The sequence below is a fragment of the Leptosomus discolor genome, chromosome 14, assembly GCF_034619465.1.
Source record: "Leptosomus discolor isolate bLepDis1 chromosome 14, bLepDis1.hap2, whole genome shotgun sequence".
Lineage (NCBI taxonomy): Eukaryota > Metazoa > Chordata > Aves > Leptosomiformes > Leptosomidae > Leptosomus > Leptosomus discolor.
This window is the reverse complement of record NC_141404.1, coordinates 11,554,503-11,582,016: the sequence shown is the minus strand read 5'-3', so window position 1 is coordinate 11,582,016 and position 27,514 is coordinate 11,554,503. Positions and strand designations below refer to the sequence as shown.

Sequence of the window (27,514 nt, the reverse complement as noted above, 5' to 3'; positions counted from 1 at the left end):
TTTCCTTTTTGGGGCTTTCTGTGGGGAATGTTCTAGAGACCCTCAGGAACAGGAAACGATCTGTTGGCCCCAAAAGAGAAATATTTGAACTCATTCCTCAGTTTAAAATGTGGAAAGTCCTGCTGACATCAGTGAATCTGATCCATGTGTTTGAAGGGAAGCACAGACCTAGAGTGCTGGACTGAGCTGGGGTCTAAAACACCCAGATTTTTCACAGGGAAGGTACAGTATAAATGTCTCAGGTGCATCTCACTGGCCAGTTCCTCCCACCCCAGCCATTGGAATTTGCTTAAACTTTTGGATCCACTTCCACATAACATTTTTTCATTCCTTTCCCATGGAAGATAATTGCAGAGCGGTAAGTCCAGAAGTTGCACAAGGATCAAGTGGTGAGGAGCATTAATCTGAGGTAAATGGAAATGGAAAATGGGCAATAGCCTGTTTATTAATGACTAAAAAACAGAGGCCAAACTGCTCAAATACCTTCACAAAATGTATTTTAAGATTTTTTTCTAGGTTTTGTTTTGTAGGTGGACAGTTAGTCAGAAGTTTTTGTGTTTAATACCCCCCCCCCCCCCCCGAGTGCTCTTTCTAAAAAGCTTGTGGTTTTGAAGAGGGGAGTGTTCATAAAAAAGATAACTTTGCAGTATTTTTCTCTCAAAAAGCCCGATTTAACACCAGGATGTGCTGGTTCCTTTCCAAATATTACTAGATACTCCATGAAATGCAAATCAAGAGCTTTATTCTGTGCTGAGTGATAAAAAACAAGGCCGTGCTCAGGACCAGCCGTGGGATAGGCAGGACAGGAGCAGTGGTTGGGATAAGGGGGCCAGTAATAAGGTCCAGATGACATCACAAGCTGGTGCGCACTTCCTCGGTTTGGAAAAGTAAGTGATTATTGATTTCTGTCCTTTTTACCGACCAAATGCAGCGGGCCGTCTGATGGCTCAGTAGCTGATTGGCCACGTTAAGACTCACCTTCCAAAGGCTGGAACCCACGAACTGAACAGCAATTGTCGCCAGCGAGGTACAAACCGCGATCTGTTCCAAACTGCCGTCACACACAGCAGCGGCACGATGGCACTGAACCGATCCGGCATCTCCAGGGTGTCAAACTGCCGCAGCACCACAGCGAAGCGCCCCCATCCGTAACGCTTTCCGTGGCAGCGGGGCTGTGACGTCAGCTGCTCCGCCATGGCAGCAGGTCTCCGCCGGGCGGCTGGCCCGGGGGGGCGGCAGGAGCCCCGGGGGCTCCCGGGACACGCCCGGGGGTGGGGGCGGCGGGGGGTGCGTGGCGCCGGCGTTGCTGCTGCCTGAGGCCGCTCTCGGGGAGGCGTTTCACCGCCGCTGCGGAAACGTGCCGCTGCCGGTGACGAATCCCGGTGAGCTCGTCCCGGGGCTGCGGGCTGGGCTCTCGGCTGCGTCCGTGTGGACCGTGGGCCGAGGCCAGTGTCGCCGCTGGCGAAGGGGGTGCCCGGGCACGGCACGGCACGGCACGGCACGGCACGGCACGGCACGGCACGGCACGGCACGGCACGGCACGGCACGGCACGGCACGGCACGGCACGGCACGGCACGGCACGGCACGGCACGGCACCGCCGCCTCCTGCCCCTACGGGGGACGGCGCGTCCCGCGGCCCTCATGAAACCGCCGGGGGCCGCGCCCCGCCCCGCCCCGCCCCCCGCGGCGGCCCCTCTGCCCGCCCGGCCCTGGCCCCGCCGCGGAGCGCCCTCTGGCGGCAGCGGGTACGGACAGCGCATGCGCGCGCGGCGCTCGACTCCCTCTCCTATTCTCGCCCGGTGGGGGTGGCGCAGCGGCGGGCGCCATGGCTGAGGCGGCGGGCGGGCAGCGGCCGGAGGGTGAGGGGCGCGGGGGAGGCGGGCGCGGGGGAGGCGGGCGGGCGGGCCGGTCGGTCGGTCGGTCGGTCGGTCGGTCGGTCGATCGATCGATCGATCGATCGGCCGGCCGGCCGGCGTCAGTGTCGCTGCAGCTGCCGTTGTCCGTTGCAGAGTGCCCAGGGAGCAGCAGCGCCCAAGCGGGCAAGGCCGCCGCCTGCCAGGGATGCCCGAACCAGAGGCTCTGCTCGGCTGGTGCCGCCGCCCCGGACCCGGGTGAGGGAGGCCGTGAGGCGGCGGGGGCCGAGGAGCGGGGGACGGGGGCTGCGGGGGCTGGGCCTGACCGCGGCCGTGTCGCCCCGCAGCGGAGGCGGCGGAGCTGCGGGAGCGGCTGCGTGGCGTGAAGCACACGATCGTGGTGCTGTCGGGGAAGGGCGGCGTTGGGAAAAGCACCTTCAGCGCCCTCCTGGCTCACGGGCTGGCGGCGGACGAGGCCAAGCAGGTGGGCTGCGGGGCGGGCCGGCCGGCCGGCCGCTGCGGCCGGGAGGCGGAGGGGCGCGGGCCGCGGGCGGGAGGAGCCGGCGGCAGGCGGGGATGGCCGCGCGGGTGGCGTTGCCCTTCTCGTCGGGGTTTTGAGGGGACTTGGGGTGTGGAGTGCCGCGGGGGGGTTTCATGGCCTGAGGTGGGCTTTGGAGACAGTCCCGCGCCGTCTCGTTTGCAGCGGGGTGGGCTGGTTGGGTTGTTTTCCAGGTTGCTCTGCTGGACATGGATCTCTGTGGGCCATCAATCCCTAAAATGATGGGTCTAGAAGGAGAACAGGTGAGGGAATGCTCGAACGCGTTGTTTAAAGGGCTTCTGCTTGCTTTTCCATTAATGTCTTGGGGTTTCTTCGAGTTAAAGCTTCCAGAAGGGCTGCTTATTGGGGAGTGTGGGTGGCAGTGGTTAGGGAAATAAAGAAGGTGAGATGGAGAAGTGTGGAATAATGCTGTTTGCAAAAGAGTTGTGCGCTTTCAGCGTGGCCACTTCTGCCAGGTAGCATTTGCTGCGTGTCAGCCACATGTTCATGACTGCTTAAAGCTTCAGTAACGTTAGCGTGATGCTCTTCATCAGCCCTAGAATGTTATATAAACGCACAAAGTTACAGGTAAATTTCTGCGAAAGGGTTGAACAGTGATTACTCACTTGCTGATGGAGATCTGGCCCTCCTGCAGTTCTTAACTCAGCTGCCCCAATAAAGCAGGGTTGTACCTGTGGGCAGGATACCTCTTGACCCAGTTTTGACTGAAGTTCACACTTTCTGTAACCTCGGTATGTATTTCTGCTGTGACTTTATGTATCACTTGGATTTTCAGGTTCATCAGAGTGGCTCTGGATGGTCTCCAGTGGTAAGTTAGTGCAACTGTTTCAGAAAGTTTGTTGGGTTTGTTTGGGCCTTCTAAGGTGAAAAACCAGTGAGGGAGGAGCAGAGGGTACTTCTGTTAATTCTCTTCCTAATGATGTAAGCATCCAGATCTGGATACATATATACACATCTAGAGTCTTGATATAGGCTATATAGATCAGAGCATTAAATTTCTTTTGTTACTCATAATAAAACTATTTTAGAAATATAATATTATTTTTTTAGGTATTCTTGTTTGCTGTACTATGGACAATAAATAGAAGTTACCTGATTTTGTTGGTTTTGGTTATCCTGTATGGCATGTCACCTTTTCAGTGACAGACAAAAGGTATCTTACACCCAAGACAAACCTCATTAATCTTCAGAAAACACAGGGAAGGTTCTTCAGAAGCGTTGGTTGTTTAAAGATCACCTTTGGCGTGTACGCTGTTCAAAAGACAGCTTGGTGCTGCGAGGGAAAGCAGCTTTTATCCGTACGCTGTCTCCAGTGATTTCCTAAACCACTGTAAATCTTGCTACAGCTGGATTTTTTCAGTCTGTGAATGTAGTTAGTGAGCATTGCACAAAAACTGTAGTTCTTAATGCCCTTTTATCAGAGATGCATAAGCTTCTCTGCCTTTATTTTCTTAATTACTCTCCACCACCATCACCCCAAACTGCTTTTTCTATAAAAACTGGGGTTTGAGTTGGTTTCTCTGCTCTTTCTTTGCTGCTCTACTGAGTTTCTTTACTTCTCTTTTAGTATGTTGAAGAAAACTTAGGTGTCATGTCAGTGGGCTTCTTGCTTAGTAGTCCTGATGATGCTGTCATCTGGAGGGGACCAAAAAAAAATGGTATGTATCAAGTGTTCTGAAGAATAATTTATGTACTTCAAAGACTTAATAGCATGAGCTTGTTTCATTACAAGTGCAACTATGGCTTAGTAAGGCATAGGAGAAAATGGGTGAATGGTTACTTACTTTTACTCATTTGATGAAGTCAAATGCTGCATTTTTAATTATTTTTTTTTTAAGCCTGGGGAAAATAAGAATTTCTGTACTGAAGTTGACAAGTGAGAAGGATCTGCATGCCTGGACTATAAAAGTTGAAGTAGACCCTAAAATTTGACATACAGGGAGATACTTTTTTCTCTCTTCCCCATTCTTATCCCTTCTTTTAGGGTTGATCAAACAATTTCTTCGTGATGTGGACTGGGGTGAAATCGACTACCTGATTGTAGATACACCTCCAGGAACATCAGATGAGCACTTATCTCTTGTGCAGTATCTCAGTGCAGCGCACATCGATGGTGCTGTCATAATCACTACTCCTCAGGTACAAGCTCCGAATTTCCATTGGCAGCCGCATCGTGGCAGTTAAAGCCAGTCCTTGGCTTAGAGTCTCTGTTGGACTTCAGGGCAGTGATGGGACAGAACCGAAGTCCCGTTGCTGACTGTCTTGGTTTGTGCCTGCAGCTGGCTGGTGTCCGAGTCAGAGGGGAGTCAGGGATCTGCGTGGGTCACTAAAGCACTGAGCCGTTCACAGCCAAAAGCTGTGATGGTCTGTGCGGGGAAGGGCAATGCAGCACTGCACTTCCTGCTTCACGGTTAGGGTTTGCATTATGGCAAACCTGTAACTTACCAGCAGCTTCATGTCCAGAAGTCAGTAAGAAGTTGAGGTTTTAAGTGGTAAGATGTGCACCGTTTGACAGCACGTGAGGTAGCGGCTGCCTCTGCTCGTCAGCTTTGCGATGTGCATTTTTAAAAGAAAAATCAGCCCCTGGAGAGCTGAAAGACAAAATATGTCAAATTCAAACGTAGGTTTTGATGTCTGGTTTGGGAAGGAACAGGAGACCGAACTAGCAAAAGACACGTAGTTATTTCCACAACGGCTGAAAGAACAAAAAGTAAAGGAAGTGAAGTGGTGAGGGCGGTATCAGGTGAGGGAAGGAGAAGGGAATAGGAGAGCTGACTGAGGTCAGGCATATATGCAAAAAATCTGAGGTGATGATAAGGTATTTCAGATTTAATTTGAAGACACAACAAGCATAGCCTGGTGGTTCTTGCCCCTGCCTGCTCTATGGAGAATTACAAGGCTCTTTCTGTAAAATGAAAGTGTGAAAAAGTTACATTTAAAGACCTAAAGATAGGAGATTAATAGAGGAGATAAAACATAAATAGGGTGGAATCTTTACTAGAGTCAAGTCAGGCTTCAAAACAGAACCACCTTCAGTGGGCTAGAACTGTTGTGCCTGTCGTGGTGCTACTCAGAATTGTTGCTAGAACACGTAACGCGGGTTCATGTCGCTCAGAGTATGAAGAGAGCAGTAATAATTCAGTATGAACTTCCTTTAAAATACTTCTAAAAGTGTAACTTAATGGGTTCAGCATCAAAACATTACAGTCAAGACAGCTGTGTTTGCTACCATTTGTAGGAAGTATCACTTCAGGATGTTCGGAAGGAGATCAACTTCTGCCATAAAGTGAAACTGCCGATCATAGGTGTTGTGGAAAACATGAGTGGCTTTGTATGTCCGAAGTGTAAGGTAAGGCTATCTGTATGCTACAGCGTTTTGTATCTTGACGTGGTTTGTACATGAAACATTGCTCCAAAAATGCCTTGTTCTCCAAACTGCAATATTTTAACTCAGTTTTCATCTCATCCCAGAATGAATCTCAGATCTTTCCCCCGACTACGGGAGGTGCAGAGAAGATGTGCCAGAACTTAAATGTTTCCCTCCTGGGTAAAGTGCCTCTAGATCCTCAAATAGGTAAAGTTCCTTTACTGCACTATGTTTAAAACAAGTTTTTCCTCCCATACTGATGTTATTACTAGAAGACCCTGACTTGGACACTGATAAATTAGAATATAAAACATTTTGTCTCTTGGGTAAATGCCAGTTTTAGATAGAACTTTTTTTTTTAATCAAAAGTTACTGGAACTGTGGCACAGCATGGTGTGAAATGAGGGAAGTGCTAGAATCATTTCCTTAGCCTGAAACTTAATCTTGATTAAGACCAGATCATACATCTTCTCAGCTGAACGATCACACTCCCAGTACAAGATGTCTTTCTCTTTGGTGTAATCACCTGGAAGTGCAGACTGAAGAAAATCATAACCACTGTGAAGGACAGTATCTTGTAGACATTAAAACTAGTGCTTTAACTTCGCTGTTAGTGGTGCCAGCCCGTTTCTGCTGTGGGTAGTGAGGCTTGCTTCCTTGCCCGTTAGCTATTGCCACTTAATGCTTGATTTAATGACATCAGGGAACAGGTCAGTACTTCCAAAATAATGACTGAAGGTTTCTGCTGATAGTATTCCTTTGTAAAGCTGTGAGCTGCAGGTCTAGTTGTATTTCTGACATAAGGACTTCTTCAAGGAATGGGTGCAAGTGGCTGCTTGGAAGGGCGTAACTGGTAGCAGGATGAAGAGCAGAATGAAAGTTCATCTTTCCCCATGGCTTTCCTATTTTTCCTGCCTTTCAAGGAAAAAGCTGTGACAAAGGCCAGTCTTTCCTGTCTGAAGCACCCGAGTCTCCAGCTACATCGTCTTACAGGAATATCATTCAAAGTAAGCCTGAAAATCACTGTGCAAACGAATCCTCTCAGTTCTGAGCACTTCTGCAGTGTATAAAGGTGCTAAACAGAATTGTGTTTTTCTGCCACAAATAACAACGGCAGTTGTGCATAGCCATTATGAAAGTAACAGATGCAAGTACTATGTTCACTTCTGGGTGTCTGTTATGACAGACTTTTAAAGTAATAACGAAATTGTATTTAATAACTGATTTCAATGTTTGACTTCAGTTGTTAATTTTCAGAAAAGGCGTGTGTGTACTTGCTCACAGACAAGGTGTAAGACTCTGAAGCAGGCCTGTGTGGGGCACTCACTGTAGCTGAGTACGATACAGCTGGCTAATTCTTGCCTCCCCTTCTAATTGTAATTGCACCCAAAACCACCTAAAGAGTTGGTGATGTGCCGTTTAAAAATATAAACAGCTGGGAAATTTGTAAAGCCACTGTCAGGGTGATAAAGGCCCAACTTGTGATGTTTGTGCCAGTAGGGGCAGAGTGGTGCAGCAGTAACTTAACTCCTGAGGTGCAACTGAAACACTGTGTTACTTCTTCCCTGTCTTGGCAGGAATTCAGGAATACTGTGATCAACACCATTTTCAAGAAGAAAAGATTATCTAATCTATGGATGGAATAAAAACCTAGTTTGTGTTCAATTATAGAAAAGTAACTTATGTCTTGATTTAATAAAGGACTGTATTCTTTTTGTATATTGCAAATAAATTCTTAATATAAATATTCTTGCCACAGTGTTTTCCATAGTTCAAGATTCTTGTAGTTGACGGGTAGTCTCCAAGTCTGCCAGAAAGCTGTAAAACTGAGTCACTCCGTGTGGCGTAGGCGCAGTCCACGGCCGATGCCATGGTACTAGTGACCTGAATGTGAAGTTGGGGTTTGAAGACACACGTATACGAGATTTTATGTGGGAAGCTAAATACGAAATGCGCTTCGCTGACACTGGGGCAGTGTGTCCAGTGTATCTGCTGTGCCTGCTAGGAGGCTTTGTCCTGCCTGCTGCAGGAGGGTGAGCTGTAACGCCTGCTCGCTCTCACGGGACAACATCATTTAAGTATCTTTCCTTTCAGTGGAAAAGATCTATATTTAGAGTGAAATTCAGTGTAGTATTACCTCCTTTTTTTATAATTGGATTGAGTTTTAAAATAAAAACCTAGTACAGTTCAGGCAAGTTAACTATAGTACAAGCACAGTATTTTACTTACTAGAGGTATCAGAATAAGATTAACATTTTTAACTATTTATATATAACTGGCTGCTTCACACAAGCACTGTGTGAATGTGCTACGTGACTTTTGTTCTTTCTTCTACTTGGCCCTAAGCCTGAACACCAAAAAATAAACATTTGGTGTCTTTAATAACTAAGAGGCCATTTGTGATTTTTAATTCCTCTTTTTATTGAGGAATCAAAACTGCGAGAAGCTAGTATCATGTACAGGAGGGAAAGGCAATTTGATTTTGTGTATTGTTCTAAAAGTAAACAAATGAGCATCATCTTTCAATTACATTCCAGTTCTTGGTTAAGATAATCCAACAGTTTCAGGTTAGTTGACAGATTCTTTTCTTAAAGAGCACATGCTCTGTATAACCTGTAAGCACTGGGGGTTTGCCTCTACAAACCGCTTTTTGATGACACTTTGAAGTAACAAAGGCTCAACCTTTCAGAATTGTAAAGACTCAAACACAAATGGCAAAAACCATTATTTCATGCAGGCAAAACTGAAAAACAGCTTTCATAAATGAGTATTTTTACTGCTCATCCTCTTAGTTCTTCCTTACTTGATTATCTAGCGCCTGTCTTCCCATGTTCTTCGATGTGGTCTGAACTTCTCCTTGCCTGTCCTGTAGAATGAACAGGGGAGCGGGGGGTTAGCAGAACCTGGTATGTAGGAATCTGTTCCAAAAAGCAGGGAGGAGCCTGGTGGGAGGCTGAGGGTTGAAGATCGCTCCCCCAGCCGTGCCTTAGCAGAGGCTTGGCAATGCCTCAGAAGGCATCGCGCCGAGTTCAGCCAAGAGGACGTTTTCCTTTTGGCAGCAGCTCAGCTGCGAAGCCTCAGCCGGCTCCCGAACCCGGAGCACCATGACACCGGTACGGCCCCTCCGAGCGAGTTCCACGAGAGGCTGACGGAGGAGTCGCGCCAGCCCTGCCAGGAGGCAGTGCAGGAACCAAGGCCTGGCAAGAGCCCAAACCAACAGCGTGAGGCAGGTCAGCGGCTGTAGCTGACAGACCAGCTCCGTACTTACTCTTGGGAACATCTGCTGTGACAAAAAGCCTTGAAGTTACTCTGCTGATGCTTTTTTGTCCCCCTAACTTGCAGTGGATGTAGCCATACAGATTAGCAGTCTGAAGGGAGATCCCAGCTATTACAAGAGCCTGTGGACGAACAAAAGTTCAGCTGGGACAAATATGCTGCTATATATAGACTGTAAGTGTAGCATATATATATATATATATGTGTGTGTGTGAGTATACGTACTACTTAGATACATGTATGTGCTGTAAGAAGGGGACATTCCTTCCAATAATAAATGACCTTCAAAGAGATTCAATCCTGTCAAACTTAAACACAATAGTTCCTTTCTACAAAATGCCTCTAAATTATCAAAACACCGATAGAATTTTTTTTGTCATTCTCTATCTTGAAAGACTTCATTGCTTTCCTAGAAGCACTCACTTCAAAAAGGACCTACTCAACTGATTCCAAAATCACTTTTTTAAAGCGTGATTTCTATCTAAAAGTTTTGCACCACATGCATAGTAAACCCACAGGCTTGTTTAGCTGACAAATGCCTTTTCTATAAAAATAAGATCCCGTAACTTAGAGATTTACAAAGAGCATTGATAGATGTGAGTCAGTATCTAGCACTAACGGGCAGTGAAAATAATTAGATCCTTTTCTGGTGCTACAGGCTTAGCTGCAGGCAGAACCCATCTGAATGACTAGCGAAATAATTTACAAAAAAATATTTTTCAGCCTGAGAAACAGTTTCCTGGAAACTATTGTATTTTTGTTTGTGTAACTTGCCTTTTACAAGCACCTGAGCAATCTGCCTCTGTGCTAGTTAGGGCTCCTTCTCCAGCCAGCTCTTAGTTTAGCAAACAATCTCTGGTTCTCACAAATAGAGGTGGAGCTGTGGAGGAAGACCACTGGTTTAATGTTAATTATTGCTTCTTTAGCTCTGCCTTTTGAGGCATTAGAAAGCGGTTAATGATTTGCAATTGACTCACACCCATAGCTGAACTTCCTGTTTCATTTAATAATAAAACGTAATCTTGGCTGTTACTGGTTATGTATCTGCACATGTCCAAGACACTTTTTGTCTCTTCAAACTGAATTAAGAAATTGTACTTAGCAGGGCTAGGGACTTGACAAAATTAATTCTGTGGCACTTCATGTTTACAGGGGAAAACATGAAGATTTCTTGGTTAAGAAAATATCTTAACAAAATGCAGTATGTTGGATAAATTTCCTCTTGCATTTAGAAAAATGTAATTTTTTTTTTAGAGTAGATGGCTTATAAATACAGTAATTATATAATACATACTTATAGCTCAATTTATCAAGGTTTTAAGCACTATGATACTGGTTCTTTCAAAAGGGAATGGTACCAGAGATCCAAAATCATTACTTTCAAGAGGAAGTGACATTCAAGTCCCAAGGAGATGTGAAGACCTGAAAACCAGCACCACTGGTTCCTTTTTTGTCCTCTCCTATTAGTTTCTTTTGACTGAAATAAGCTGGGGAAAAGTAAGTTGCTACAGTTAAAAAGAAGTCCATAATTTTGCCAACGACTTAAGGTTCTCAAGTTAGATGAAGGAGCTGACATCTGATAACCTAGCAGAAGTGGGGCTAAAAACTACTACTCTGTTCCAGAGTGCAGGGCTTGACTGCAGAAAACTCCTCGTGATTTCTTGTTAGTGGTGTTTTTGTACTGTTGGAAGGTTTGGTTCAAAGACTGTTGCAGAACTAACGGGTCTGGGTTTCCCCTCTACCAATATCGTCTGTCAGCTGTAGGGCTCTAAGTACCCCCAGACTTACCAGCCATTTCAGCCTCAAGGAGAACAAGGTGCTAAAGAAAAACACTGTCCAAATAACTGGACAGATAATGAGACCAAGCCAAAAGATTCGAGCTTCAGCTTCGGTTGAGGCAGCTATTGTAGGCACCTAGAAGGAAAATTATTGAAACTACTAGTCACAGAGACAAAATCCACAATAAATAACAAATTATCAGAGGAGGAAGAATGGAAAAAATTACTTCTTTACCTAAATTTCACTTATTATATGCATACAAGGAAGATTGAATAAGAAGAGAAGTAGCTAATGCCAAGTTTTCTGCCCTACTGTATGTCACAGCATTTTCTTTTCAAAACGTTCTGGTCTCTGTTCACATTTAAATGAGGTAATTATTCCTTTTGTCAATGATGGCTCCCACTAACACTACAGATTAGTAGTATTTTAAAGTCAAAGTTCTGTTACACTGCCAATTGCTTTTAAACTTCAGAAACACTACGTTAACTTTGACATTAGATGCAAACTTTACCAAGGCCTTAGAGAAGTGTGGAACAGAAGACAGTGTTACAAGCAGAACTTTAGTGCGAGTACTTCGCTGTCTGTAGTGTAGATTCGTGACATGTGCCCTGTCCAGAAATTGAAAGTATGGGAGAAAAAAATCAGTCCAGTATCAGAAAGGCTATAGTATCTGATATGGAAATTGCAGTGAGCTGTTGCAAGTGCTAACAAGCAAACTATAAAGATTCCTCACAGGATTTCTCAGTTGGTCCCAGTTCAGACAAAGGAATTCTCCTAACAGTGCCCATTTCCATACGTTTTCCTAAAAACACACAGTATCTTAGCTTCACTTAAATCTTTGTGTGAAGCTTATTTTTCTATTATGTGAACAAATACTTCAATTTTGCTTATGAAGTCCACTGATATACCATAAATTAAGAACTGTGGCTTTGAACCAGCCTCTTCTGTAATACTAGTGCTGGACACCACAGTAACTGCTGGCCTCTCTCTGAAAGAGGCACTGTTCTCCATGGTGCTCTTTGTGTTCTTCAGGGAGAGCAAAAAACCTCCAGGCAGGCTGCGAAAAGCCCTGGTTGCACATTTCTTCAGGTCAGCGCAGCTCATGTATCTCTATCTACACTGAAAGGCTCATGTTAACTCCTAACACTTGAAAGAAACTAGAGAGAGAGAATTGTTCAGAAGGTTTGACCTTTCCTAGGAGACCGGAATTCAAAATCTCACTCCAAACCTCAGACCACTCAACCCCGACTAGTACTAGCTTCTGAAATACAAGCTCCACAACTGGAAAAGAAAACCCTGTGGACACTTCCGCTCTGAAAACAGAAAAGCCTTTTAGTTCATTTTCAGTATCTTGAATTCTCCTTGTAAAAGTAAGACTCATCCACCCATCCATCCACCAAGAGGCAGGCAATGGCATCCGCCTTGTAAATACAGTTAAGTTACTCCATCTTGCCTAAGAAAGCCCTGAAAGATGCAATAATAAGGAGTCTTTAATTTTTTCATGTTCTATGAAAAAGAGAATATGTTCTATGACATCACCGTTACAGAAAAAAACAGATGTTCTGAGTCAATAAGAGGGTTTAATCACTTGTATCTCCAATTACTGACAAATGACCCAACAGAGACATTGCACTAGCACTAACTATTTAAGAGGAAAAAAGTCAATACACCTGAGAACTCTGCACCTAAAAGACCTAGTTAACTTGATGAGCAAGATTACAAAAGGCTGCAGTCACCCCCAAGAAGATGGGAATTATAATGTAAGTGTAATGATTGGCTTTTTTTTCCAGCAACCTCAGCAGAAGACAGGATTTCAATGGTGAACCTCTGTTGCATCAGCAGCCCGCCAGGAATTTGCCATTTATTGTTGGTGAGTGACTTGGAATATTTCCATGCAAACTTATCTGTAAAGCAAGAGATCTTAAAAAGTTGCTGGAGAACTGGCAAAGGAGCTGGGGAATGCCTGACTCTGGAAAGTAAGAGAATTGCGTGTCCTCCAGGACCTCACCATGACAAAGTATTTCTCATAGATAAACCATGACAAAAATACGATCCACTCTAATTCTATGTTCCTTCTCCTGGTACTATGGCTTTCACATTAATCAAGCTGCTATTTGCCAGAGTTTTTGGAAGGCTGTAGCCTATACAGATGAGTCAAATTTGTACTGCTAGGCTAGAAGTGAGGAACTGTACCAGGTGAACTAGGCTTGCTCATCTCGCAGTCACTTTGAGGGCAGGAGGTCATTTTGTGGCTGCCACTGCTTTTCAGTGCTAAGAAAGCTCTCGCTTACTGCCTGGACTTGACAGAACCAAGAAATTAGTTTCTCCACTTCCATGCAGGCTTGCCTACACTCCCTTTTTAGGTTTCAGCTGGATGACAGGACAAACGTTAACATGTGTTACCCTCTTGCTGGCGTGCAGCCCCGCTCCGCACCCTGGCTGCAGTGCCCGCAGGGTGCTAGGGGGCACCCCAGGCCTGCGCGCCCCAGGCTGTGGTGTTCAAGCCAGGGGCTGGCTTGAGAGGAACGTCCTGGTGAGCGGCACTTGATGTGTCGCTCTGCCAGGCTCCTGCTGGATGGGCCCGTTGAGGGAATGTCAGCGAGTGAAGGCAAAGAGCTGCAGCCTCGTCGCTGGCAGCCACACCAAGGGCCACGTACAGCTTTTCTGCTCAGGGTGTCCCGGCAAGCACCAGCAGTACCAGAGTGCTCTGTGATCCGGGTTCTGGTCCCCACCATGTTGCATGAGCACAAATAAAATCTTTATTGTAAAATAATGAATTTGAACTATTCATCGTTGCTTTCAACATAGATTTTTTTTTTTTTTTTCCTGGAGAGGATTCTGCATTGGGACTAATTATGGGAAGATGTGTTTATTACAAGATGTTCTCACTAGAAAATAAAATAGAACTACTAGAAACATTTCATACTGATAGTACCATCCTATGAATATTTATTCTGCTGATGCACATGATGGCAATGTTTCGAGACCAGCTTTGTCCCAAGTGCTTCCAGTATGTGACAATCCAGGATGCTGGAAGGGAATACTTGCATTATCTTCTGTAGGAGCTGGATAAACAGTAACTGCTAAAAGGTGCTCTATTTGTTACTTTAGCTGACTTAGTATCAGCTTTATAAGCTGTCCTATGGATTCTGTTTGTCCTGTGTTTACTTTTATTAACACACTTACCCTTTTTGCTTCAAACACCCAGTGGCTTTTTCCATCTTCATCAATCTGGTTCCACCAACGCAAACCAACCAAAAGTCTTCCTGTCACATTCTAGTGACAGAAACAATTATTTGCATTAATTAGTTACATAATTCACCTGTCAGACTAACATTGTTTAAAAAAAAAAGACAAGCATGTCTGAAAATCATATTCTTTTATCAAACACTAAAATTAGTTCCAGAAGCTGTGCCAGCTTGAGCACAACAGTCATTAAGGATGGATGAGTTACCACAAATTTAGAGGCCTGTTCTCCTCTTGTAATATGATAATTAGCACAATAGCATTGATTTAGGTAAGAAAATATGATGTATCTTTTATAAGTCAGTTAATTGGAGAATAACCAGATTTCCTCAGTAAGAGAGAACTGAATAAAAACCACACTGAAAAAAATTGGAAGATTAATTATAAGCAAGTAAGCTGCATGGAATCAAGCAAACAAATTAAGAAAATATTTCTGCCCCTGGATGAACACTAGAAGTTTTCAGTATACGGGAGATGCATCGATGCTTCAATTCTACAAAACAGAAGCCTTGTTCCACAAGCCGAGCCCCCAGGATTCTGGGCTGGTCTGACCCACCTGCCTGTGCGTGATTAAGGCACGGGTGCCATAGCTGGGCTCCCAGGAGCCTCCTGCAGCTTCTGCATGCTGGGGCGGGGCACAGCATTGCAGCTTTGGACATCCTTTGGCATCCATTACTGAAAGCCAGTGTTGCTTTATTTCTTTTTTTTTTTTAAGGGAGAAAGCATACAAACAAATCTACCTATGGCAAAGCAATTTTCTCACCATATTAGTAGCTCCCATCAGCCACAGAGAACATGGTGATAAATATTAACTCTAAGATATGTAAATACCTTAATTAAAATGGGCTGACATTTAGTAAATCGACAGATTACCATGTCTTTGTCACTTTAGTCAAGATACATATTTGCTTTTTTGTTTTATTTAATGGCACACAAAACACTTTCAAAGGTAATTATTATTCAGGGTCATCTTACCTTAACTGACCAAAAGTCAAAGGATAGAAGGAGGAGAATAGTGACAAAACAGGCAACAAAGCTGTTGCTGAACCAGTCACAGAACAAGTAGGTAATAATAGCACTCACTCGGAAAAACAGGTGGAAAAAGGTGGCCAATGGGTGCCTAGGAAAAAAAAACACAGAGCACAAGAAGGAATGTTCCAGGATTTGCTAACAATGCAATAACACAACTATTTCTAGTCTATCATGGTGTTTTGGTTTGTGGCTGCTGTTATTTCATGAGTTGGTGTATATCTTCATTATCAAAGCAATAGTATTTCCAATAGCTAACCTTCAATCTAAAGGTAAAAGATGGAATGTGTTGTTTCTGTAAAAACTTTCTTAAAGTTTCTTTGGTACTGCATGAAAGAATTCAGTGGTGGTTTTCAACACTGTACCCTAAAATCCTCATCGCTTCATGAAATAAATCAGCCTTGCAAGGCACAAAAGAATTGAGACAGATCTTATGCCTTTCAGAACTGTTTTGAAAAAAAGAACAGGAACTCTGAAACCAAAAAAAAATTTAGGAAAAAAAAAAAAAGCTGTTGCATATAAACCAAAATGAACCTTCATATGTAATGTCTGAAACTAAACACTTCCTTTTACAGAGGGAGCGTGATTTGGGAATCTAACAGTTCTTATGAATGAATGTTCCTTAATTCCACAAGATATTTGTGCTTTGTTCATCAAACTAAATTTTGTCCATAACAAAATAAAGGGGAATTTCAGTGGAAGAAGTAACTATATGGCATGGAATATTGGCCTGTACAGCAAGATGGGTTTTGGAGAATGCACTCATGAGCACAGTACAATTCTCAGGGTAATATGCCAAGTCCAAAAACTTACTCTGCACAGTTGTGCTGTGTTCATTAAAGTGACAATCTGAGGCTATTGCATTTAACTTCTTCCCTTGAAGCCGAGTGGATAAAACTTGTATTATGAACAAGAACTTTAAGTCAATGATTCTCTCATTAAGCTCCTCTACCTCTGTAAACAATTAACAGTAGTATGGCCTAGGCCATAATTAACCAGCTATCAAATTTGTTATTCTATTATTGTATATAACAAAACGATACATATATACACAACTAAAATTGTTTATAATAAACTTGGATTATAATTAGATTTTAATTATAGTTATTATATCTATATACTTACTGTAAAATTATTATTCTATACCTGTTTAACAGCTATAGTAATTATCTGTTCTATAATGGCAATATTGTGCTTGTGGTACTACACACACGACTAGAGAAGCAAGAATGATGCACAGCTGTAGCTTATATTTACTCCTGACCATGCCCAGGCTAACCTCAAACTTTCCCAAAACTTCTTGTGACTTAAAACTAAACATGTGACATTTCAAGTGAAAGGAGCTTTTTCTGCCATGGGCGGGTGGGTGGTGGAGGGAATACTGTGAACTGTCAAAAACAGATAGTGCCTTGCTACTCCAAATCTTGATCTTGTTCAAGAAGGCACAAGAGTTCATTACGTAAGTGGTACCTTCTGTCAACACAAGCTACTCATAGATCAGAACCCTAAACTGTGTGGGGGTGGATGGAGCTTTTACAACTGTATCAATGCTTCAAGTGTGAAAGTGACTTTGGAGAAGTAGTGTTTCATTTTGGAAGTCAGATGATGAATGACTGTTTGGACACTGAATCTGTTCCAGTATCAAACTTTGAAGGATGTTCACTAAAAAACCCAGCACATGAGCAAGAGGCTCACATTTATTACAGCGCTAAACACTCTACTGAGACTATGGAGCACCAGTCATCTCGCAAGGATCCAGCAAGCCAAGCCACAGACACTGACTTGCAGGTTCTTGTCCTAGGGGAGCAATATGGAGATATATCAAAACGTGTCTTTGGACAACTCCCTCAATCTCAGAAAATGTCCACCTATGTATGATTTAAAAACAAACAACAAAAAAATCCTGAAACTCACGGAATCCAGCAAGTAAACTGTTCACTTCCTCACTGAACAGAACAAATGTGTTTTCTTAATTCACAGCCATCAGTTGAAACTTACAGGTCCTACCATATACAAACAATTTTTAATAAGGAGATAATCCCAGATAGATAAAATTGTCTTTTAAAACCTGAAGCTAAACCATCTGCATCCTTTTTGAAACAAAAAAACTTCAAAGCTTTTCTTAAGCCAATGCATTTATATTGAATTCAATTGTACTTTGTAAAACTTTTTTAAAAGCTGATTTCCAGAAATCTGATGGCATTAAGAAATCACTGTATAGACTACCATGATTTCTTGTACTAATGGAAGACAGTATAGTCTTTAAAACATTATAACTGTTTTCTTTTTATTTTTTTTTTGATTCAAATCCAATACAGGATAAAGGCAATTAAGACCCTGCACTGGCTCTGCTTGGCATACACTTGCTCCTGAAAGCATAGCAACCCGCATGCTTGGACTTTTAGTTATCCTGTTGCATCTAAACCTCCATGCAGTGTACAACTGGAGCCCTGAGGCTAAATGATTACCATTCATCTGGTTACAATCACCTCTGTTCAGTTGCAAGCATGATGCCTATTAGGATAGGAATGAGCTGTTACAAACTTAGTTGCATCCCATATTAAGGAATCAAATTGGGTCAACCCTATCGTATACCACTGAACCACAGGAGAATCATTCCCAGGACTGGCTCAGAAGTGCCACAGCAGCATTCTACATGCTGCTTTTTATACCTCTGTCTGGTACTTCAAATATATCTAGGCAAATTTTGAACACAGGCTCTCTGGCTTCATCATCTTGTGTTGAAAAAGAAGTGATCATATGCTCCTAACTATTCCAGAGCAAATGTTCTGGTACTGCAAGGATCTGCAAGGATGGTGTAAGTTACCTTTTTCCTAACCTTTTTATAAAAGTAGCCACTAACTAAATCACTATCCACATACCTTTTGCATTTAAGGAGCACTTGCATATACCTTGGAGAATAGGAAAAGCACAGCTTGTCATACCTTATGCAAGCGCTAACCAAGTTCAAGATATATGAAGTTGGAATAAAGTTAAACACAAATGACTGGAACGTGTTGTTATGCCCTCTAATAAGACAAGAAAATTTTGCAGCACATGGGCATGTTCCAGGCTCATTTGAACAAGAATTTTCAGAAATATAAAAACAAACTTCTGTGTAAACAATATAAGGAGTTTCATTTCTGTATTCTATAGCAGAAGATTTTTCAGTATGATGTTATCTTATAGTATTGTCACAATGAGGGCAAGAAAGAAGAGTAGTCTCTACTGAAATAAGTATCTGCACAAAGCGGATCAATTAATAGTATAGTTTACTGATACTTTGCCTGTCTATGTTACCAGGTAGTGTGAACCACTAGGAACAGGTCTCTAGAGTGAAGTAACTGGTGCTGTGGACCTCCTACAAACTTTTCAGGGTGGTTTCACACTAAGTCTAGTCTGGTCCCATAGACTGAATCTGTGGTTCGTGTGCTCAAGACATGCTCCTAGACTGTATTTCCCAGGTCAGTTTAATCCATTAGGCTATGTTCTCCAAGACTCCACCAAAATACAAACATTAATTTCAAATGTGTGCTGCTGCTAAAGCACAGAAACAAAGAAACTCAGGGAATATCAGCCTTTCATCATGGCTGACTCATGTAGTTGCAAAGTCCGATGGACTGTAAGGGTGGAAATGCTTCACCAGACACTGGGAAAACACAGTAATTGTATTGTAAAGCTATGTGATTGCTTGTTTGTGCCTCTCAGACAAGAGATGCTAAGCCTAACACAAATGTTATTTTTGTTTATGCCTACAAGAAATAGTAACGCTGTAATGGACCAGAGTAAACTGGGGCAAGGTGGAAGGGAAGAAAGCAATACAAATCCAAGCTGATTATACACATTATTGATGAGTGCATGCACATGTATAATTCCTTTTGACGCAAAACTTCTCCCTTGACAGTCTTTGACTGGAGATTCTTCAAAAGCCACTGACTGGACAACAGTTCTGTTGCCTATGACCTGGGGGTTGACAAAGCTGCAGCATGACGCCTCTGGTAACGTAATGGTAGGCTGCTTAACCTGACAGATAAGATAGATCAATGGGTTGGGTTTTCTTAGGTAACAGCCACAAGGATAAGAAATACTATATTTCACATAACATCCCATCTTGTGGTAGGAAAACACGGCAGTTTTACTGCCAATAACTTGCTGTTTCCCTTCAGCCGGCTGTGCAATGCAATGCCAGAGCACTCTGCTGCAAAACTTGTTTTGCTGAAGATGGGAGCTCTCTCCACTTCTCTGGCTCTAACAAAAATACTGGTTGGTTGGGTTCGGGGTTTTTTGGTTTGGGTTTTTTTTCCTTCGGTGATATGTTGGCTTTGGGTACATAAACTTTCCGTTTCCAAGGGCAGGCCGACGCTGAGGCGGCAGAGCGGTGCGGCGGCAGGGCCGCAGGCCTCGCCTGCCCCAGCCCGGCGGCCGCAGCTGGCTGGGCGCCTCCTGGGCGGCGCCTCCCCGGGCTACCCGCTCCCGCGCTTGACCGCCCTCCCTGCAAAAAATGGGAGTTCAGCGTTTAAATGGAGTGTCTTGTGTTTCGGTGCAGCAGCCGAGCGGGAGCAGCGCGGGCTGCCCAGGCCCGGTTACCTCAGGCGCTGAGGCCTCCGCGCCGGGGCCGGGCCCGCTCCGCTCCCCGCGCCCTCACCTGATCTTTGCTTTCCGCAGCGCCAGCTCCTCCTCGCTCCCGAAGTCGAGGGACACATCCTCGGTGTCGTCCACCAGCGCCTGCGGCGACGAGCCCGTCAGCGGGGAGGGACCGGGGGAGCCGCGCCACCGCCCGCCCGCCCCGCCCGCCGGCGCCTCTACCTGCTTCATCCTCCGCCGCGCCGCCCGGCCCCGCAGCCCGGTTGCCAGGCGCGGTGGTTGCCAGGGCCCGGGAGGTGTTTCGGGGAAAAGGGTCCGGGCTGCCGCCTGCCCGGGGCTAGCCGGCGGCAGGGCCGGCCCTGCCCAGCCGGGGGGGTGGGGGGCGAAGCGTGGGACTCTCTGTCGCCCGGAGGCTGGGGCGGGTTGCGCCTCACCCGGGCCGCGCTCGGTCGGGGCTGGCAGCGCCTCGGGGCTGGACGAGCCCAGTGAAGCTGGTGCTAATGCGGGCCCCAGCGGAGAGACCTGCCTCCCGCCTGGCGTGCGTGTCGCTGAGGTGCTTGCGGCTGCCGCCGTCGTCCCCGCGGCGGTTCGGCTCTCGGCGGTTGCCTTGGCCGAGGCCGGGGCGGTCGGTGGCCGCCCTGCAGGCGTGAGGAGCCAGAGCCCTCGGTGTGGCCAGAGCCCTTTGCTCAGCGTTGTCAGATGTTTGCTCTGCTGGCGGCGGCTGCTTCCTCACCAACCACACAGCTTAGGTGAAGATAAACCCCAAAAGGAAAAAGCAGAGACGGGGGACCGTACGTGTACAAAGACGGTGCACACCTGCGTGTCTCGTTTGAGGGCTCCGGCTGACACCAACAGTCTGTTGTCCTGTCAGTGCAGGGCCCAATCCTGAGTGCTGTCCCCTGCCTCGCAGCGGGCCCTGTGCCCCTGTCACAGCACAGCTTTTGGGGGGCAGTCCGGAACGGCTGCAACGCTGCAGAGGTGCTGCTGGTGTCACATCGGTAACTCAGCCCTTTGGCTAAAGATGTCTCCTGCTTTTGTTTAAATTGCAGCTGGATTATGCAGCAGAGGTAGTGAAGTAGGGAAGTGAAACGAGAGAGCTGAGCTTCAGGATATGGGTAAGGATTTCACAGTAATGGGGAGAAATAGTCTAGTCAGCTAAGTGTGAAGTGGATGATCAAGGAAGATCTGATAAATCATAGTCATTTGTAGATCCGACTAGCTACTAGCATTAAATAAGCATGCAAAATAGCAACTTCCTAGGCTTTCCTAAAACATTAGCTAAACCAGGGTGTATTTGTTGAGTAAGTACAGAAGTTACTAAGGTGAACATTTAAAGACAAATTGGAAAATAGCTTTGTGCGAGACCTGTTATTAGGGCAAGACAATACCTAATGCATCAGAAAAACTTGTAAAGCTGTTCTTAATAGGATTAGTAATTGCCTGGGGGAGGGAGGGTGTAATCTATGACTAATAATGTTAATGTTTTGGTAGTCATGTTTTGGCCTTGGTAGTGTTAAAACAATGCTGTGTAGTCTGTCAGTAAGTACAGCAGACTTGCACTAAAAAAACCTGAATAGACAGTCTGTAATTTGATGGGATGGCTCATGATAGCCTACAATATTAAAATATTTAGGTAGGCTTTCACTCCTAAAGATAGAAACTCTTTGAGAGCAGTCATGAGATGCAGTTACTAAATAATTCTGTGCATACCTGAAGCTGACCTCTACTTCATTTACTGTATCAACATGTGCTGCTGCTTACGAGCAGCATATTGACGATAACTCAGAACCAGCTTCTGACTCAGAAGCAGCTCCCGGAACTGCACTGACAGCAGTATTAAGCAGTGGAGGGAGGTCTCACATCTTGATTTACAGTTTATTCATCTCAACTACTGCATCGGCTCTTCTTTCACTTCTCAGCACAGTTGTGCCAGCAAGTCTGATGGTTTGAATTTAGTAATTCTGTGATGTTGCTGTATTGTCTGAGCCATTGCATTTTTGTTCTAAGGCACCAAAAATAACTGTGTGTTCCTTATCAGATGAAACAGTAGATGCTTCTATGGGAGAGGTGACAATTAGCCTGTCACAGCATTAGATAACTTTCATTAGAGATATAAAGATATAACTAAAAAAGAAACAGAACCTGTGTTTTGGTTTTTGATTTTAAAACAGATAAATGTTTCTTTAATTTTCGCTCCTTTCAGTGCTTGTCTCCACTGATTCACTGTAGGGATTATCTGTTTTCCTAACAAACTCTATTAGATAATCCCACAGAAGACTATCACTATACCATGCAGATAGTTTTAGTAATGTTCTCTAAAAAGCTGTGTCTAATTATGTTGTGTGGTTATTCAAGGTATTGTATGGGTTATCATTTTCTTTTAGAGCACATTAAGAGCTAGAAGGAATCCTTGGTTACTAGAGGAATCATTGGTCAAACTAAGAATTTCTTCATTTTAGGGTTATTAGAAATGCATTCTTCCTTGTTTTAAAATAAATATATCCAAGTAAAACCGCATTAGAAGTTTCCAGTGTTTTCTAGGATTTCACAGAACAAACTGTCAGTTTTCAACATTTTTTTCAGTGTTCTGATTTAACTAGAAATTATTTGAACATTTTAAAAATTAGCAACAACCTAGAGGTGACATAAGTCCTCAAATACTGCTTCAACAGGACAAAATGTAAAGGTCGTTACACTGAATTTATAAAGTGTGGTTTGGTTTTCAGGTTTGTACACAGGAAAACCTTGACCATTTATGAAATATATTATTAATATATTTAATTGCTGACTGAAACATATTGATAAATTGGTTCAAAACTGTATCTTTTGCTGCTGTGCATGTGCCGTTACTTTACAGGCAATCGTCTCCCCAGAACAAATAATGGCCTTTCTATTGTAAAGCACTATCAGTGTCAAAGGCTGGTATGAGTAACTTGCGCTCTGTTTCAGCAATAAAGAGAACCTCCTCCAAGACGAATATGGTGTTTTGTTCATGTGATTAACATGAAGTCATCTGATTTCTCTTTTTCTTTGGAATGTTGCCCAGAATTTTGCACTGGCATGTATCAGAGACTTGCCCTGTAAACTGCACAAGGATATTTTGAAAAACTTGACAGTTCTTGCTCTGGTTTAAGTATCTCTCAGTGGTGTTTACAGTTAAGTGTTCCTCTGAATATTGGAAAATACTGTTAATCCAAGAATAACTCTTGCCTCACTTGCATTAGATACATTTAAAGGGTTTGTTGGAGGTTAGGAGACAGGCCAAATTAGAGAAGGTATTAAATAAAAAACTTTCTAATAGCATTGCCTTCTAATTAATTTGCAAAAGATGATTGCCTGCTTTAGCCCAGAACCAATTTCTGTGGAATTTTTTGGCTGTACATACCTGAATTGTTGTAATCAGCAGCTGTGTATTAGCAGGAGAGAAGCCACAGCATTTACTTGACAGATCAGGATAATGTCTTTTAGTTGGGTCATATGTACCAATATACTCTCAGTAGAGATCAAATTCTGCCATCAGTAAGAAATGGGTAACCAAAAGATATGTCAAAGCTGAAGAGGTTTGGGCCCTAAATATAAACAGAGATTAAAAAAAACCCAAAACAAGACAAAACAAAAAATCCTGTATTGAATCTTAATTCAGTTGTATCTAAAGAAATTTAAAATAATTTTTGAGTCTCTCAAGAGCGTATAAATACGCATTATTGCACAGTAACTGGTTTTGATTCTAGAAAGTGCAGTAGTATCTGTATTCCTTTCAGTTAGAAAAAATCAAAAGAACATTACATATTTTTATGAAATAGCTTATTTTATCCTCTGTATTCAATGTGTGGCTTTAGGCCTTATTTAACTCATGCTGTGGGAATCTCTAGTGCAGTTACCTGGGCAACAAAATGCTTTGCAATTATTAATGTGTTTACTTCAGTATCTTTTTCTGTTGAGACTGTGCAGTGGTCACTTGGAAACAGCCAAAACAAAGGCAGACCAAAGCAAAGTAACAGCTCTTTTCCAGCTTGGGGTGCATTGCTTCCCAGAATTTGGATGCAGACTTCTTAGTGTGTTTAGCTTTATATCTCTCTTGGTATGTTCAAAGCTTCAGTCATTCTCAGCTGCAGTTCTTGGTACTTGTAACTTCTGCAAATCATCTCTTATTTCTCAATTTGGGAACTCCAGAAATAAGGAACTTGGGCTGTTTGGACACCTGTCAAAAGTTTGGTTTAAGTGACTTTATAGATCCACTGTGGTAAGCAGGGATAGGATGCATTTCCCAGAGTGGCAGTCTTCTGATTTCACCAGAAGTGGTGCTTGGGGTCCCTTCCTCCTTTCCTATATGAATTTAAAAGGCCTGTACAGAGTCACACAAGTATCCAATACCTTTCCTGACTTAAGCCAGTCCTCTATAGGCTTGCTGGAGGAAAAAAAATCATATAACAGTAATTAAGCCTATTAAATAGAAGACCCTAAGGGTTATCAAGCAGTTGAGAAACTTAGTATAACAGGAGGTTAATATGAAAAATTTGGTACTGTTTCTTCTACTGTTTTCTCTGCAAAAATAAAAGTTGAACTTGCTTATAAAAGCTGTAAGCTGCTTATTCATTAGCTTTTTTATTATTAGTTATTCTCGCTGCTAGTAATATCTACATAGTCTTATTCAGATCCCTGAGGTGCTGGCTGGACAGTTCTTCAGCCACTGCTTTCACTGACAATGCTACTTCATCTTTTGTTGAGGAGGCTGTGGTTAAGCAGCTTTTGCTATATTTGCTTGGACCTGTTGTTCTTATTTATTCTAAATTCACCAGTGGGGTGGTAAAGGCACTAACTTTATCAGAAAAAAAAAGTAGCATATAGACAAAACACATAAAAGATAAGTAAGAAAGGGTTCCTAATCCAGTGATGCAATGAAGTGAGAAACCTGTACCTACAGTTCTTAATTCTTTTGACCTGCAGATTTTTGTGAAGCAGACTGTGGTCCCTGCTTCTGCAGCGTTATTGTTCAATAGTATCTTTCCTTAATTCGTTAATACATTTTTTTCTAGTTCACTGAATAGCTTCATCTCCCTAAAATTGTTGGTGCTTCATCACACAGAACTTGAAGGGGTGCCTGAGGAATTAAAATCCGTACTGTTTCTGTAGGCCTGAATCATACAAAGAGGTAGAGGTGCTCAGGATTGGTCTTTAGGAAGCTAGGTCCCTCATATAGGCCTCAGGAACATTAGGTGCCTTCAACGGGGTCTGGCACGTTGACTGCATGTTCTTTACAAGCTATAGCAGATGCTGCTGGATAACTCACTCTATGTGCAGTACACAGCTCTGAACCTCTCCTAGAGGCAGGGGCCCAACCTCTTTTGGCAGAACCAAAAGCAAGGTTCATGTCTGTGGTCTCTGAGCCCCTTTTACAATGGAATCTGTGCTGAGGAAGAGACCACAATTTGCCCTGCTACCTGAAAGGTGACAAGCCTCAACCTCCCAGCTTAGAAGAGGAGGAAGCTCTGGGCTGTGCTGGAGGCCTCCGTGGCTGTTCCCATAAAAGCTCTTCTGCCCGATTCCCCAAGTGGAGGGTGAAGCATTTGTTTCTGCTGTGAATGGGCCTGAATTCATGATCCACACATCTTTAAAATCTATAAATAATCACCAATTAAAAATACTGAAATGAACCTTGGAAGAAGGCCAAGGGCTCAAACCTGTTTGTCTCACAGAAAATGCACTGTCTGGCTTTCAATCTTCATGCAGGGTAGAGCAGCTCCAGCAGAAGGGTTTGAGTTCCCCTACCCTGTGGCAGAGCAGCCCAGAGACCACACTGCAGGACTGCAGAAACATGAACCTGAAGCTCCTGAAAAGGAAGGCGGTGTGACTATGTGTGCGATAGCACATTTGCTGTCCGCAGTTACAAGAATAATGGCACAGCTACTGGAATGAAAGTTGTGGTAAGTGCTGGTTTATTCAAGTGGCTAAAGGTAGAGCTACATAGGTCTGATGTGGATTTTAGAGTCTTTTGTGTCTGGTGCCTGTCTGACTTGACAAAAATCAGAAATGCTGTAGGGAAGCCCCTAAAATACGTGGTTTCTTCAACTGTCAGTGTAGTATTTTTGCCCATTTTTCTTGCCTCCATCATTCTGAAACTTGACACAGACTGTGGTTTTGCACACGTCCTTTTCCTTGTTGGTTTGGGTTTGCATTTGTATTCTGTTTCCCATTCTGCTCTATTTTATTTCAGCGTAAGGGGAATTACGCTTTTTTTTTTGTCACATGCTCCAATGCACCAGTATACATAGGCTTTTTTTGTCACATGCCCTAAAGTACCAGTTTACTGGACTAGTTCTATGAAGCCCAGTGGTGGTGACAGAAAGGATATGAATTCTCTCCTCCTCTCGTCTGTAGATAAATGGCGTGTCCTTCTGTTAACAAGATAAATACTGTTCACTGTCTGTCCCAAAACTACTGTTAAGAGATCTGTGCATCTGTGTTGATCACAGACTTCTTGAAAACCGAGGGAAGGAATAAGAGCTTTTCTCAGTGTCTTTTTTCCTCCGTCTGTAGGCCAGGCAGCAGCTGGATGTTGCTGCAGGTCCTGGTGCTCGTGGCATGCTTGCAGAGCATGCAGCTGCAGCCAGCTGCAGGTGAAAACACTTCACACTCCATCCTTGGCTTCCTGGTGAAATACCTTGCACTAGTAAAAATAGTGTAATAAGAGAACAGCATGCTTATAAATCAGCAGTGCTTTAGTAAAATATTGCTAAACCAGCAATATTTTGTTAATTTTCAGTTGTTTCAGGTTTTTATTTCACTGGGAAGTTCTAAGAAAGTTCCAGCACGTACCATAGCACAATGATTCTAGTGACAGTGAAAGTAATGAAACACAAGTATTCAGGTGAGGAAAAAAGTGGTGGAATTCATAGTTTAAATATGGGCCTATCAACACAAAGAAAGTTTAGGAAATACTTGATACCTTGCTGCTGAAAATAGCTTTGTGTCTTTGTCTTCATATATCTGCCTAATTCTCCACAGAGAGCTTTGTGGTAGCTGTGTCTGCTTGGCACAACAGTGAATCTGGACCACACAAAATAGGCTGGAAAAGTTGATGTTTTAGTGTTGGTACTATTATTTCTGTCACTAAGCCAAAGATGTGAGAGCTATGATTTTTTTTAACTAATATTTTAAAGAAACAGAAGAATTCCATTGAATGTTTATGGCAGACTGGCAGTAAACTTGGATATCCCAGCCTAATGAAAGTAGAAAACAAGGTCATATCTGCAGGAATGCCTTTTGAAGGTAGTCTATCAGATTTTGCAATGCAGTCATCTAAACAGGTCTTTCAGTCAGCCTGCCTTGCTCCATCAGCCTTCTGAGAGTGCTTGTCCAAAGTTCTGTCAGATTCTTAACAACCTCAAATATTTGCGGCCCTAATCTGTCTTTACACTTACTAGATTGGAAATTCCCAACCTTTTGAGTTCCTAACCGCACCTGAGAAAATTATGTTCTGGGGAAGCTGCCGGTCTGACCGGCAGCATTGTAGTGCATTACCTTGGGGTCTATCCCATGTCTCGCCTGCGGTGTTCATGCTGCTCTGCTCATCATAGTGTTTGGGAAGCAATCTGGTAGGTGATACTAGACATGTAGGCATGGAAGGATGCTGAAGAACTTTTACACATCGATGGAAGCACAGCTAGGTTCTGAGGTGAGGAAGCAGGGAAAAGATTTGATCAGTTTTAAAAACAAGATCTGGGGAAAATAAAAACAACTCTGCTATCTGAAGGACAGACTTTTTATGTTCAAAATCTCTTCCATCATATCACACCTTTACTTTCCTGCAGGAAGATATT

At 43.6% G+C, this 27,514-nt stretch overlaps 2 protein-coding genes across 2 annotated transcripts; one reads left to right on the top strand and one right to left on the bottom strand.

Moving 5' to 3' along the window:
- The first annotated feature begins 1,826 nt into the window (after positions 1–1,826).
- NUBP1 (NUBP iron-sulfur cluster assembly factor 1, cytosolic) lies at positions 1,827–7,499 on the top strand. The gene is made up of 11 exons (XM_086472891.1): positions 1,827–1,860; positions 2,011–2,112; positions 2,202–2,338; positions 2,587–2,655; positions 3,189–3,221; positions 3,981–4,071; positions 4,398–4,552; positions 5,652–5,762; positions 5,885–5,987; positions 6,704–6,787; positions 7,358–7,499. The coding sequence occupies exons 1-11, from the start codon at positions 1,827–1,829 to the stop codon at positions 7,408–7,410; spliced, it is 972 nt and encodes a 323-aa protein (XP_086329017.1). The 3' UTR covers positions 7,411–7,499.
- Positions 7,500–8,587: 1,088 nt separating this feature from the next.
- On the bottom strand, positions 8,588–27,252 carry TVP23A (trans-golgi network vesicle protein 23 homolog A). Its single transcript, XM_086472832.1, is given in 9 exon segments — positions 8,588–8,646; positions 9,049–9,178; positions 10,845–10,970; positions 14,022–14,111; positions 15,057–15,201; positions 19,756–19,844; positions 19,846–20,014; positions 20,129–20,438; positions 27,216–27,252. Coding segments are annotated over 9 exon segments (1,155 nt in total).
- Between the last annotated feature and the right edge of the window lie 262 nt (positions 27,253–27,514).